General features: G+C 37.8%; 1 protein-coding gene across 4 annotated transcripts in view; it reads right to left on the reverse strand.

The window, feature by feature from the left end:
• Positions 1–13,710, reverse strand: part of CDC42BPA (CDC42 binding protein kinase alpha (DMPK-like)) — a 199,915-nt gene that overhangs the window by 81,348 nt on the left and 104,857 nt on the right. For all 4 annotated transcript variants that reach the window (XM_009994784.1, XM_009994783.1, XM_009994785.1 and 1 more), the window contains exons 6-11: positions 9,094–9,187; positions 8,142–8,342; positions 7,306–7,554; positions 2,151–2,230; positions 1,491–1,657; positions 912–1,034 (exon numbers count right to left, since the gene is read on the reverse strand). In XM_009994784.1, the coding sequence (XP_009993086.1) occupies positions 912–1,034; positions 1,491–1,657; positions 2,151–2,230; positions 7,306–7,554; positions 8,142–8,342; positions 9,094–9,187 (914 nt within the window). The remainder of the gene's footprint in view (positions 1–911; positions 1,035–1,490; positions 1,658–2,150; positions 2,231–7,305; positions 7,555–8,141; positions 8,343–9,093; positions 9,188–13,710) is intronic.

Below are 13,710 nucleotides of genomic sequence, written 5' to 3' on the forward strand. Positions count from 1 at the left end.
CATAAAATCTTCATGAACTCTCAGAAGCAAAGGAATTAAATGTAAAGGAATGAAATGTTTCATTTTGTAAGAAAGGATAGCTGTGCTCATGACAGCAGAACTGAGAGGTGGTTCTTCTGCCTTTCCTGTCCCTTTCCTCATATGCTTCTATTGCCTACTTTGTGCTGTCTTATCAGATCCTATGTGGATAAAATTCTCTCTATCTAAATAGTTTTTTCCTTGTTTAATTCAGTGTCAAGGGAGTTTAATGTCAAGAGAGAGTCCAGGGCATGTACAGAGAGAGGAGAGGCCACACAGCTGTGAGCAGGAACCATTATGGTAGCAGAAGTTTTTTTGGTCAGTTCTGCTGCTCATGAAATTGCAGCATACATAGTGTCCTCTTGCATGGAAAACACATTTCACTTCTTCCTATCACTTGAAAAACTCAGTATCAATGTCGCTTCATGCACACAGCCCACCTCTCAGATAACCTAGAGTTTTAGAAAGGTTCTCTTCCAAGAAAATACCCTGAAAACCATGTCCAGCTTGCACTAGCTTTTACTCCACATCCAGTTACAATGAACTAAGCAACAGCACACTATAAACTTCTGTGGTTTCAAAGAGAATACAATAAAAATACCCTTCTAAGGAAAATTCAATAGAAAATGAGATAACAAAAAATATCAATTATTAAATCGTAACAAGCCATTCTTCCATCAAATATTTTTAAAAGCATTAACATTGCTAGGCTAAAGTCTTCACCCTCGTGTTTACTCAAGTAAGCAAGAAACAACACCTTCCTTTAGAAGTAAATGAGAAGTAAAAATAGACTGCACGACTCTTAAATAGCATAAGTAGCATTGCCTTAGGAGAAAAAATCTTGTAAAAATATTGTTTCCTGTTACAGTGTTTACATTATTATTAGAACATACCTGTTACCTGTTTCTTCAATGTTTCAATTTCTTCTTTTAAACTTTTGATTTCTAAATCTTTGCTTGCTGTTATTGGGCCATCCATTGTTGAATACTGCAGAGCCTGGACTGTTTGGGTGGACTCTAGAAAAAGTTGGAAGAGAGAGGGACAAACTACACTCCTGACATCTGAGGAGGTAAAGAACATACTAGTGATAAATTAAGACCTGAAAAAAGATATTCCACTGAGGATTCTGCAATTTATAATTTCCAACCACTAAGTGCCAATTTTTCAGTAATTGTCAGCTGGACAAATTAAGTTCTTAGAGGTTTCAAGAATGAAATCTTTATGCCACAGTAACCAAGGCACAGTGCAAACAAAGTTACCATAAGAAGTTGCATACTCTGAATATTTCAAGTATAAAGAATAACAGAAGTTTAAATTTGTCAATGGAAATAATGAAGAGAATACTCTTCTACTAGAAAGCATTCCAAGAGGTGTATTTTTTTTTCCAAATTATAAACCATACCGTACAAAGCTGCAAGCTAACCCAAGTCAAAAAAAGTGATTGATTAATATTTTTTTTTTAATTAATATACCTTGCAGTTTTCTACTAAGTTCAAGCTTTTCCTGTTCTAGACGTCGTATTCTCCTCTCATAAGCCTCTGTTGCTAAACTGTCTTCTAAAGTTCTTTGAACGCTGGCATCAAGATCCATGGAGTGTGGTCCAGCTGTTAGTCTTAGACAGCTGCGGTCTGAAAGCACACTGGGGAAAAAAACAGGCTGTTTTAAAAAACTGTAAAACATAAATCAACAAATAAATATGATCAAGGACTTCCTTGTGACTGCTTAATTTAGCAGTAGACAAACATGACAAATAGCACAGTAATACCAAAAATCAATAAAAGTACAATTTCCATTTAGACTTACAGGAGTTTCAAAGGACTAGAAATATAACTGTTTTTAAAATCTAATAAGCTAAGTTCTCTCTGGGTCCACAAATCTGCTCTTAACTTTTGGCATATGCAGTTAATATTATACATTGTCTGAAAACCTTTTGGACCAAAACTCTGAGAACAGATGCTTATCTTTAAATTCACACCAATTTCATCTGCAGAGAATTAGTTCTTTTGGACAGACAGCATTTTAAGTTACAGTCTAGTAACTTCCTCAATAAACCACATTCTTTGGTATCTGTCTGCAGTTGTTTCAGAGACACAAGATATAATGTACCTATTCTACAGACATTTTTAACTTACCAGCTACTTGTATATGTGAAACCCACAAATGGTAGATGATGGCCAGAAAATGCAGTGTGTGACGGTGGAGGCATTGTTTCCTAGAAAGATAATAGGGCAGTTGAGTCAGTAACACCCTACTGGACTTAAAGGTATATATTTCTTTTGTATAATCATATGTGAAGTGTCTGTGATAATACAATATTAACTATATTCACATTCACATTAGCTACAGCCCAAATATGAAACGACATCACCTAAACCTATTTATAATAGCATGCAATGTACAAATATATGCTGGCACAAAAATGCTTTTCTCATTAAATAGGCTGCTGCTGGAGGAAATCAGAATATCACATATATGAAAAGCCAATTTTTAATATTTTTTTCCAAGAAGGCCTTAGTACAAGGAGTATTACTTTTTATTTCCTGCTATACTCCGCTCTGCTATTTAGTCAGTAGGGCTTCTTGCCTCTAGATTTACCAACCCCACTTCTGCATGGTTCACCCCATTTTTGGAGAAAACAACAGTCAGATATTTACTAGGAAAAAGCAATACAACAGAGTTTTCTAATCCCATCAGTGCTTTGACCATTTCTTCCTTCATTGCTCCTTTTTCCTGCCAAAGAACTACAAACCAAGACAAATCCTTGAACTTCTACTTAGGCTAAAATCACCCTGTTGCTACATTATTAAAAAAGTTATAAATTCTAGTATTCTTTAATATACTGTTAAAAATTCCCTGCTTAACCCCGAGACACAAGGTTCATACTGCTATACTAACAGTCATCAAGAGAAACTCCCTAAGAAGATTATTATATTGAAGTGCTAAACTGTTCTAAATTTTAAGAAAATATAACAACAATTTTTTTCAAACAATCAAACACAAAGAGGCAGTTGTGTATTTTTACATGAGAAAAAGCCTGTATTCAAAAGAAATCCAAAAGTACCTTTTTGGTAGTGACTTCGGCTATTTTGCATCACAATCTTGACCTTTTAGCAGACAAAAATATTCACATCGAAAAAGAGTTCCCAGAAGAAAAAGCAACACCAATGATGTGGCTAGAGTTTCTAAGTAGACCAAGTCTATACTGTTGGGCATTTTGGAAACCAAGGACAAGACCAAATGACAAAGCCTTAACTTTACACTAATTCATAATAAGAATATCAATCATTCACACAACAGTTAGGAAAAAAATGTTTACTTATCTTTTATATTTTGTTTTCATAAGTCACACATTTGAGTTTTAAAACTGTCTTTATGAATAACTTTTAAGAAGACAAAATGCACAATGGTGTGTAACAGCGCATATGACAGTTTTCATTTACAAAGCAGGTAACAATGTTGGCTCTAAAATATTGTACCTATTGATAACAATGTAAGATTCTGTAAAAGAATTTGCTTCTTTGCTGATTCTCTGGCAGAGATCAAAATACTTATTTCCTGCCACTTGTATTCCTATACTGACAAAATTATAACTATGTCTGTGATGCCTAACAACAAGGCTAAAGATAGAAACCTGGTGAACTTAGGCTGCCTAATAACACTGTTTTGCCCTTTGTGTTTATGTGCGCTTTTAACATCCTGTTTGAATTTCATTATTACACATAAAAAACTTCTCCATGGGACCACAGTCTCATTCCAAGCTCAGGCAGAACAATAACAATCATGGCTTTTCAACATTGCCTTCTTAAATCTCACAAATCAGGTCAAGGACAATAGAAAGGGCTTCTTCAAATACACTGCAGATAAAACTAACACTAGAGGCAATATAGGCCCACTGCTGAATGAGGTGGGTGCCCTGGAGACAGAGGATATAAAGAAGGCAAAGGTGCTGAACGCCTTCTTTGTCTCTGTCTTTACTCCTGCAGGATTTCCCCATGAGCCCCAGAAGAGGTCAAGATAAAGGAGGAGTTTGCCATGGTAGATGAGGATTGGGTTAGGGATCAGTTGAGTAATCTGGACATCCATAAATCGATGGGTCTAGATGGAACACACCCATGGGTGCTGAAGGAGCTGGCAGAGGTCATTGCTAGGCCACGCTCCATCATCTTCAGTAAGTCATGGGCAACAGGAGAGATGCCTGAGGACTGGAGGAAAGCAAATGTCATTCCAGTCTGCAAGAAGGACAAGAAGGAGGACTGGGGTAACTCTAGACCAGTCAGCCTCACCTCCATCCCTGGAAAGGTGATGGAACAACTTGTTCTTGGCACTATCTCTAGGCATATCAAGGGTGAGGAGGTCATCAAGAGCAGTCAACATGGTTTTACCAAGAGAAAGTCATCTTTGACCCACCTCATAATCTTCTATGAGGAAGTAACTAGATGGATAGATGATGGTAGAGTAGTAGATGTGGTTTGATTTCAGTAAAGCATTTGACACTGTCTCCCACAGCATCCTCGTAGACAAACTGAGGAAGTGTGGTCATGATGATCAGGTAGTGAGATGTATTGTGAACTGGTTGAAAGGAAGAAGTCAGAGAATTGTAGTCAATGGGACAAAATCTAGTTAGAGGTGTGTGACTAGTGGAGTCCCTCAGGGGTCAGTACTGGGACTGGTGTTGTTCAATATTTTCATCAATGACCTGGATGAGGGAACAGAGTGTGCCCTCAGCAAGTTTGCTGATGACACAAAGCTGGGAGGAGTGGCTGACACACCAGAAGGCTGTGCTGCCATTCAGTGAGACCTGGACAGGCTGGAGAGTTGGGTGGGGAGAAACATGATGAAATTCAACAAGGGAAGTGTAGAGTCTTGCATCTGGGGAGGAATAACCCCATGTACCAGTACAGGTTGGGGGCTGACCTGCTGGAGAGCAGTGCAGGAGAAAGGGACCTGGGGGCCTTGGTGGACAGAAGGATGACCATGAGCCAGCAGTGTGCCCTTGTGGCTAAGAAGGCCAATGGCATCCTGGGGTGCATTGGAAAGGGTGTAGTTAGTAGGTCAAGAGAGGTTCTCCTCCCCCTCTATTCTGCTTGGTGAGGCCACATCTTGAGTATTGTGTCCAGTTCTGGGCCCACCAGTTCAAGAAGGACAGGGAACTACTTGAAAGAGTCCAGTGCAGAGCCACAAAGATGATTAAGGGAGTGGAACATCTCCTTCATGAGGAAAGGCTGAGGGAGTTGGGTCTCTTTAGCTTGGAGAAAAGGAGACTGAGGGGTGACCTCATCAGTATTTACGAATATGTAAAGGGTGAGCGTCAGGACGATGGAGCCAGGCTTTTTTCAGTCATGACCAGTGATAGGACAAGGGGCAATGGATGCAAACTGGAGCATAGGAGGTTCCATGTGACTATCAGGAAGAACTTCTTTGCTGTGAGAATGACAGAGCACTGGAACAGGCTGCCCAGAGAGTTTGTGGAATTTCCTTTGCCAGAGACATTCAAAACCCACCTGGACAAGTTCCTGTGTGATGTGATCTAGGTGACCCTGCTCTGGCAGGGGGTTGGGCTAAATGATCTTTCGAGGTCCCTTCTAAACCCTAGGATTCTGTCATGATTCTCTAATTCTCTAATGCAGTTATGTGAACTTTCCTCACAAGATGTGTATGAAAGATGGCAGGGGAAGCACCTCGAAGTTACATGTAAGAATTTAAGGGAAAGCAATCTTAAATACAATGCCCACTAGTTGAAGCAAAAATGTAAAATATCCTCAGTCATGCATGGCTTTAGGCTAGGTTTTTTTTTCAGAGCTGCTAGATGTGAAAAGAAACTGTAAAAACATAATCTTCACGTTTCAAATGAGGAAAATGAAAACAAGGCTCCACCATCTTAAACAGCTCAGTGGCATTGCTTTTCACCCCCTTAATTTTAATGCAAATTAAGAATCAGACTGTTTTCACAGCTGCATCAAATAATTAATCACAGGAGCATTCTTCACCTGCATCTACACACTTTTTCACAATGGGAAAACATTCACAATTGGCAGGCACCTTTTGAGTGCCTCAGGTGGCAGATTAGGCACTAAAAAGGAAGACCTCTGGAGTGGCTAACATTAGAATGTATGAGTAACCTCCAAAAACTGTTTCAGCTTCACAAAGACTTGCTACACACCATTCATTCCTGCCACACAACCCTGATAGCTGTTCCTGGACAAAATAGCGTGCAAATTAAGTTGTAAAGAAAAGTAGGCAACACCAGATGCAAGCAAGGAAAAAAAGGAGGAAAAAAATTAATAAAATGAAAGTTATTCTATGCAGCTACAGTGATTTGCTTAATTTGCCTATATGAAAGGACTCTCAGATTTCATGCTCCACAGTGCATGTATCTACTACTGGATTTCATCTAGTCAAAGTTTTCCATGTTTTACCACACAGCTGGAGAAAAGAGAATGCAAACATGATCATCTTGCCACTATCAATTCATGCTGTCAGGAAGTGACACTGAGATACACAGACAGTTCAGAAAACAAAAGCAAAAGTTGTGAAAATGCTTCACCTCACATGTAATCAAACAGCAGGTTTCTGAATCTTTCAACAAGCATGAAAAACAAAAGTATTTCCAATGAGACAACACAAGGCATTGCTCTGATGCTAAGATGACAACATGTTGGAAGTTTCTCTTCAAAAGTATAGAAACACTAAGTTTGCTAAAAAACAGTAGTTTCAAAGCTTTTTAAGCAAAAGGCAAAATATTTTTTCTCACTAGGATTGCTACTGAAGAAATGTCTGTAATACTTTTCCAAAATTTCTCAAAACTCAAGTCAGAAAACAAGCTGGAAAAATTTTAGTGGGATTGAGCTGAATGGAATCTGACAGAGATATGAGGAATTAAAACAGAGCACTACAATAAAATGCTTTATGCAAACATTATGCATAAGTCTCAAAAATGCTGTGCTAGAAATACTGCATCTTACAGTCCATCTAGATACAATTATATTATTCTTTATAAGACATGGACACTAAGAACTTGTCACTGTAAATAACAGATGTATGTGTTAAATACATGTGAAGTTACAATGAATCTGCAAAATACAACTGCAGTAATCAGTTCTTACGCATATATGTTTGGAGGAACAACCTTCAAACTGTGCACGTATTCCACCCCAGTTCTTCAAAGCAGCACTTTGCTGCTTATGCAGAACGCAGTGAACACACTGAAATAAACTATCACTTATATATCTTTTTGTTGTAAAGTATCCCACAAAAGTATATTTGTCAAAATGTTAATTCTATACTTACAGAATTTTTTAAGCAATCATCATCCACATCAAAGTTTGATGTATCAGTGGGGCTGCTGACTTCTGGGATGTAAGGTGCCTCACAGTTTCTAATGTTATCCCAATCAATCCCAGCAAAAAAAGGATGGTTCTTAAAGTCTTCTATCCCATTTTGTCCAAGTCGATGCTCTCTGCTACAAATGAGCCTTCGGATGAGGTCCTTTGCACTTTCAGAGACATCTGTCACTTGAGTAGGAAACTGAAACCTCTCCTTAAAGATTAGAAAAAGAGAGAAGAGTTTATAAGAAAGAAAGAAAGATCACCCTTGTAAATTAAAATGATTATGTAAGAAAATAAATGTATAAATAGTCCAGCTCTTATATATATGCAGTAAGGTTTCTAGGAAAACTACTTCCCCAAAGGACAGACACTATTTAAAGTTTTTTGCCTCCTAGTTTTTCTTCTCTATTTAAATTTCTCTTAACACTGTTGAATTCTACAGCTACCTCCATATGGAAGAATATTTAAGAATCTTCTGCATAAGCCAGCCAATGAATCTCGCCAGAAGAAAGTAACACATAAGGAGTGATGTAATACAGCCAAGATTTAGTTCAATCTATGGAGTAACACCCATGTTTACAAATCCAGGTTTTTAGTTTTTAACTGCTTTATCCTAAAGCAAAGACATCTGCAATCCATAACTATACACTTAAAATATGGAAACATATTTTTTGTTCTATATATATGAACATTAAAGTAATTAGTACATTAAACCCCATTTAAAAATAAGCCTCCAAGTTACCCTATTGCTTATTTTAAATTAGCTTAGAGAGCGACAGAAAGAGAAAGTGCACTAACTTTGTGGTTCATTATTTTCCCATATGTCTCCACCAAGGACTCAGCATAAAAGGGCGTTTCTCCGTAGAGCATTTCATACATGCAAACACCGAGGGACCACCAGTCACACTCGGGCCCATACTTCCCTTTTCCATCTTCCATGGCCTGCAAGATTTCTGGAGAGATGTAGTCTGGTGTTCCAACTGCCACTGACGATTGGACCTGTAGAAGTTACATTTTCTGGACTAAAATAAACTTCCATCACTACATACGCTGCTGTTTGTGGCACTGTGCATGTATATACAAATTTAGCCTGGAGTTCCAGTTATAAAAGTAACAACACAATCAAAAAGGCTTCTAAATTCATAAAGAAATAAAAAAGCATCCAAGGAACTACATTAAAAGGTATCCCGAAAACATACTTCTGCTAAACTCAGAAATATTTAACAACAGAGAAAGAACAAAGCATCAATGCTTAGAGTTGTTATTAACTAGCTATAGATTAGGTAATCATATATATTCACTCAAATACTTTGTAACACTCTGGGACATGATTAACACACAGGAATTACATTCTAGGCACACCTAATATATACTGTGCAAGTTTAATATACTACTAAAATGTTATGATATGCTAAAAATAACTCATTCTTCTTGGACTAAAGCTTACATTTGCAATAAAGATTAGACTTCAGAGTTCAAAACTTAGAGATTCATATTTCCTCAACAAACCTACTCAGTACTGAGAGTGCAGCTTCTCTTTTTTTATTAATGAGTTGACTATATGCATCTAAAAAGCTTTTAATATACTGTAAATCCAAACAAAGTGCAGTCTGAGGTTAGTTACATACCAACACCATTACAATTCCATTTTGTTTGACATAAGGCACCTTTTCTCTTTATTAGTACATGCTTTAGCAGCCAGCAAAGGACTTAAAAGGTGTTTAGGAATGTAGAATTCTTTCTAATTTACCGTTCCATCTTCCATCAGTTTCAGACAAGAACCAAAATCTGCTAATCGAATATGTCCGTTCATATCCATCAAAATGTTGTCTGGTTTAATATCCCTGCAAATAAACACATTTCTGAATTACCAAAAAAATTGCATAACACAGTCCAAGCATTAACTGTACAACAACTTATCATTCAAACCCAGCAACAAATCAGTAGATGGAACACAACCACTCATCTTACGATTAAATTTGAATCAGGGACATTTTATAATGGGTGCTGTAGATCAAATCATATACTGCCTGCTCATTTTAGCAAGAATTTTGTGCTCAAACTCCTCTCATCTCTCACAGGGAGATAGAACAATCTTACTTGCTTTTAACTTTTGTACATAAACCTTTCAAATAATTTAAACAATTTGAGTGAACAGCTCTCAGGTGAAAGATGCATGCTTATACTGGAACAATCAATAATCTCTAAGTTTTACTATTGAACAATGATTAATGAAACCCTAAAATAATTAAACAATTATAAAATGTAGTGTCTTTCATTCACATTTTCCTCTTATGTGCCTCTCAGTTTACTATGTATATCTATCATACTTCTGCTGAAATGACCAACAAAGCCACGGTGCACACTGCTGCCGCTCTGCTTGGCCAAATTCTGCAGCTGTCTCATTCAGGTCATGATACACAAAGAAAAATCTTTCTCTGCAGGCAGCACAGTAAATAACCCTAATTTTGAAAATCTGAATATTTATTTTTTGCCTCATGTTTTACAGATACCTAAGTATACTGAAATAGAGATAGTGAATGTCATTAAAGTACAGTTATTAGAAATACCCATTAACCTACATCTTTTAAACATATGACATTTTACATTCTTACTCTAACCTTACCTTATATATTTAAAAGTTAAATTATGACTGTATGAATAAAGCACTACAAATACTTTCTCAGTGAATATTTATAAGCCAAAAGATAAAATCCCCTAAAAAAAAAACCAACAAAAAACAAGTGAAGCCCTGACTTTGCTTCATTCCCTGGACAACTTAAAAATTTATGTCATCTGTCAGTTTGCAGATAAATTTCAAAATACTCACAAGCTAAGATATTGATATTGCACTTGACAGCAAGGTTTTTTAAATTAAAAAACAACTTGCAAATGTTTACTGAGAATTTATAATGGCAAAAAAGAAAACACTGCTTAAGAAACCATACTTTTGCATCTTGCAAATAAGCTAAGGGCAACTCTTTACAAAGCAAATAATAAAAATTAACTAAGTTCATTCTCCAAATAACATTCTTCCACTTGATTTTTGATGACTCTGAATATGCCAAAGAATTGCAACTTCCAGATTGAGATAGTTTTATTTCTTTTACATTCACCCACCAAAAACATTCCTTAAACATGTTCCTAAATAAAAACAACCACATGCTATTAATAGTTGTGGAATTATAACTTCAGTTTAAAACACTTTGAGAAATCATGCCCCTTAACATCATGTTCCTCTTAGAAGCTGGACCTAGTTTAAGCAAACAAAAACATGAGTCACCCCTGAGGCTCTATTATCCATGTTCTATATTTTAATATATTCCCAAGAGAAATAATAACAATAATCATCCCACCCTCCCCCATTCGATCTCACAAAGCAGCAGCAAACATGAAAAATCTCAGTCTGTTGTCAACACTGCAAAAACAAACCTGTGAACAACACTGAAAGCACTCAGAGGAACAAGTATTTCTTGCAAAGTGAAGTTTCTAAGGCTCAGTAATAACCTCACAAGAACAATTTTTATAGCTAAGAAAAAAAAGAGACCAACTTGATGCATGTAAATTCTTTTCAGCCCTTGCAACAAAAGGTACAGGTTATGAACATCTCCTCTGGATTCAACTGAACTGCATTAACAAAATAGTTTACAGTTTAAAAGACAAAAATTGCTGGCATCTGCAGAGCAGAGTAGCCTACAGGCAAAGGGGAAGTTCAGAAAATGATGAGCCCCAGAAGGGAACAAGGAAAGGGAGCAATTACTGCCTGCATAACTAAAGAGTTCAAAGATGGTGATTATGGGGGAAAACGATATATCAAACCCCATAACTCTACTGAGCCTGCAGTTGTTAGATTCCATTAAAATTATTAGGTTTGTTTCATGTGGGTTTTTTTGGATGACATTTGATGATGCTTCTTTAGTGATATGAACTGATTCTTCTCCTGTTCTAAACAGAGCATGGTCTTCCCTCTTCACACTCCACATTCCCTGTGTTATCCCAGTTTCTTCACTGCATAAACTTGTTTCCTCTTCCCATGCTTCCATCTCAGTGGTAGCTTTATTTCTATCATCCCTTGCCTCCAAGACTCACCTCAAAATTTGAGACGTCCAATGCTCCACGGCCTATCAAACCTAAATCTCCTTCCTTTACTTCCTTCTTTCACTCTCAGTTTCTTCACTCCTGAGCCCTTGCCTCCAGGCATGTGCCCATTTAACTATTTTTTATTTTTTTTTCTCCCATCTCAGTTCTCAGCAGCCAGTATTTCCCCAAAGACACTTCCCAGATTTCCTTCTCATTCTCACTGGCTTCCTTTTCCTCTAATCCTTGCTATCCTCTTTCATCAAGTCCACTTTTTGTCTGTTGCACGGGAATCATCTTTGGCACGAGAAGGCGGAGAGTACAATTAAAAACAAGGAGTCTCTACACTCTCTATTTACCTACATCTCCCAAAACTGCAGGGCTATTGCTGTCATTTTTACAGCTCTGAAACAGCAGAAGAAAACTGAAAAGCATTAGGGACCAAACTGCATATGTTGCTTGAAACTCCTAACAACTGGCATACTCTGGGGAAGATTATAACCTGAAAATATTTAGGTGGGGGACAAAAGAATTAAAATATGTCCATGACTAAAGGAAGATTCTCTCCTGGATTTCAACTGTGGCTCCATAGCCCAGAGTAGAAGAATTTCTCATGGGGCTTGCAAGAATTATTTTATTAATTTAAATCTACATGCAATGCATGTTTATTGATCTTGTTCCTGGAGAGAGATGACACTAAAGAAGGAAAATTCCAGAACAAGTAGCTAAAATCTGGCAAAAGTAATGAGCAAATAATGAAGAGTTATATGGTTGAGTGAATAGATCACTGGGCTGAATCTCTGTAGATAAGAGTTGCTGGGTGATTGGCAAAGAGTTACTGGCCAAACAATTTCAGCATCACTCAATGTTAACCCTGGAGCTCAGTCAGGCAATAAATATCTCCCTGGAAGGCTATGGACCACTAATAATTGAATAACCTTGTGATTAGTTCACCATAATAGAAGAAAAATGTCTGGTGACTTGAAATATGAAATAATAATTCCGTGTCAAGAATAACAAGCATTTGGAAGCCATTTTATGAACTAGATTTATAGTGGGAACAAGTACTGAATTGGGGGAATTACTCTGACATCACTGTGTCCTCTGGAGTCCCTCAGTTCTACCAAGTCACAGGCAGTTCAGCTTTACTCTTGAGAGCAGCTTCTGTGAGAAGTCCAATGTGCAATGGCTACAGAATGCCAGACTTCAAGCTGGTACAAGCTCTTCAAGCATATCCCACAGTGAATTAAGGGTACCTGTGTAACCAGCATCCAATGAAATAAAAAACTTGTGGCATTGCCACCTGAGGATGTGAACAGGGCAAGGACTGCTGTTCTGCTTTCTTAAATTTTTTTTCTTTTTCTTTTTTTTAAGAGTAATGTAACAGCATCAAAGGAGCTAGAAGTATAGACCAATTAACCTTTTTTTAAAACATGTATGTTCATTTCAACCATGACTGCAACACAGAGCATAGGAGTGCCTTCTGTTTTCCTGAGCTGCATTGGCCTTGACTGTAGGAGAAAAACTGAATTGCACAGCAGCTTGGATAAAGTGATGTTCTTTGTTTTGTAGACTTTTGATACTTGTTTCTGTACACCTGTCCTGGTTTGAGCCAGGATGAAGCCAATTTTTCTTTTTACTGATTTTTTTTTCCTTCAGTAAGATTTCCTTCAGTAACTAGCAACAGTGTGTTCTGCTAGGCTGATAAGACAGTGGAATGTTTTTCTAACTACTGAGACCTCAAGGTTGCACCTTCACTCTGCCGGCTCAGACACTATGGGGAGATCTGTGACCCCCCCCGTAGGAGGCTGAGTTAGACAGACAGCAAAATTGGCCAAAGATATTCCATTCCATATATCTACGTAAGCTCAGAGTAAGGTCAGAGATCACAGAAGACAACTTCCTTCCTTCTTCTTCTTCCCTTCTCTTCCGTCCATGGCCGGCGTCCAGGGAGGACTCTGTTCATCCATCACTGTCGATCCTCAGGCTTGAGATCTCCTGACCCCCATAACTCTCTGCTCTTCTCCAGCAGCAGCTCCAGGATTCCTTGGGGCTCTTCCCAGTTCAGGGAAGTGCTGTGGGAGTTGCTGGGGTGGGGGGAGGCGAGAGGCTTTTGCCCATACCTGAATATATCTGTATATAATTGTATATATTTTCTTGTATCATTCATTAGTGTTTTAATTAAAGCTGTGTAGTTTAGTTTTCAATCCAGCCAAGTCTCTCTCTTTTTCTCTCTCTCCTTCCCTACCTGGGTTGGGGGGGGGGGGGGGGTTCGAGGGCATGGTTTCCG

Source organism: Chaetura pelagica, unplaced genomic scaffold (genome assembly GCF_000747805.2).
Source record: "Chaetura pelagica isolate M959 unplaced genomic scaffold, ChaPel_1.0 scaffold2, whole genome shotgun sequence".
Taxonomy (NCBI): domain Eukaryota; kingdom Metazoa; phylum Chordata; class Aves; order Apodiformes; family Apodidae; genus Chaetura; species Chaetura pelagica.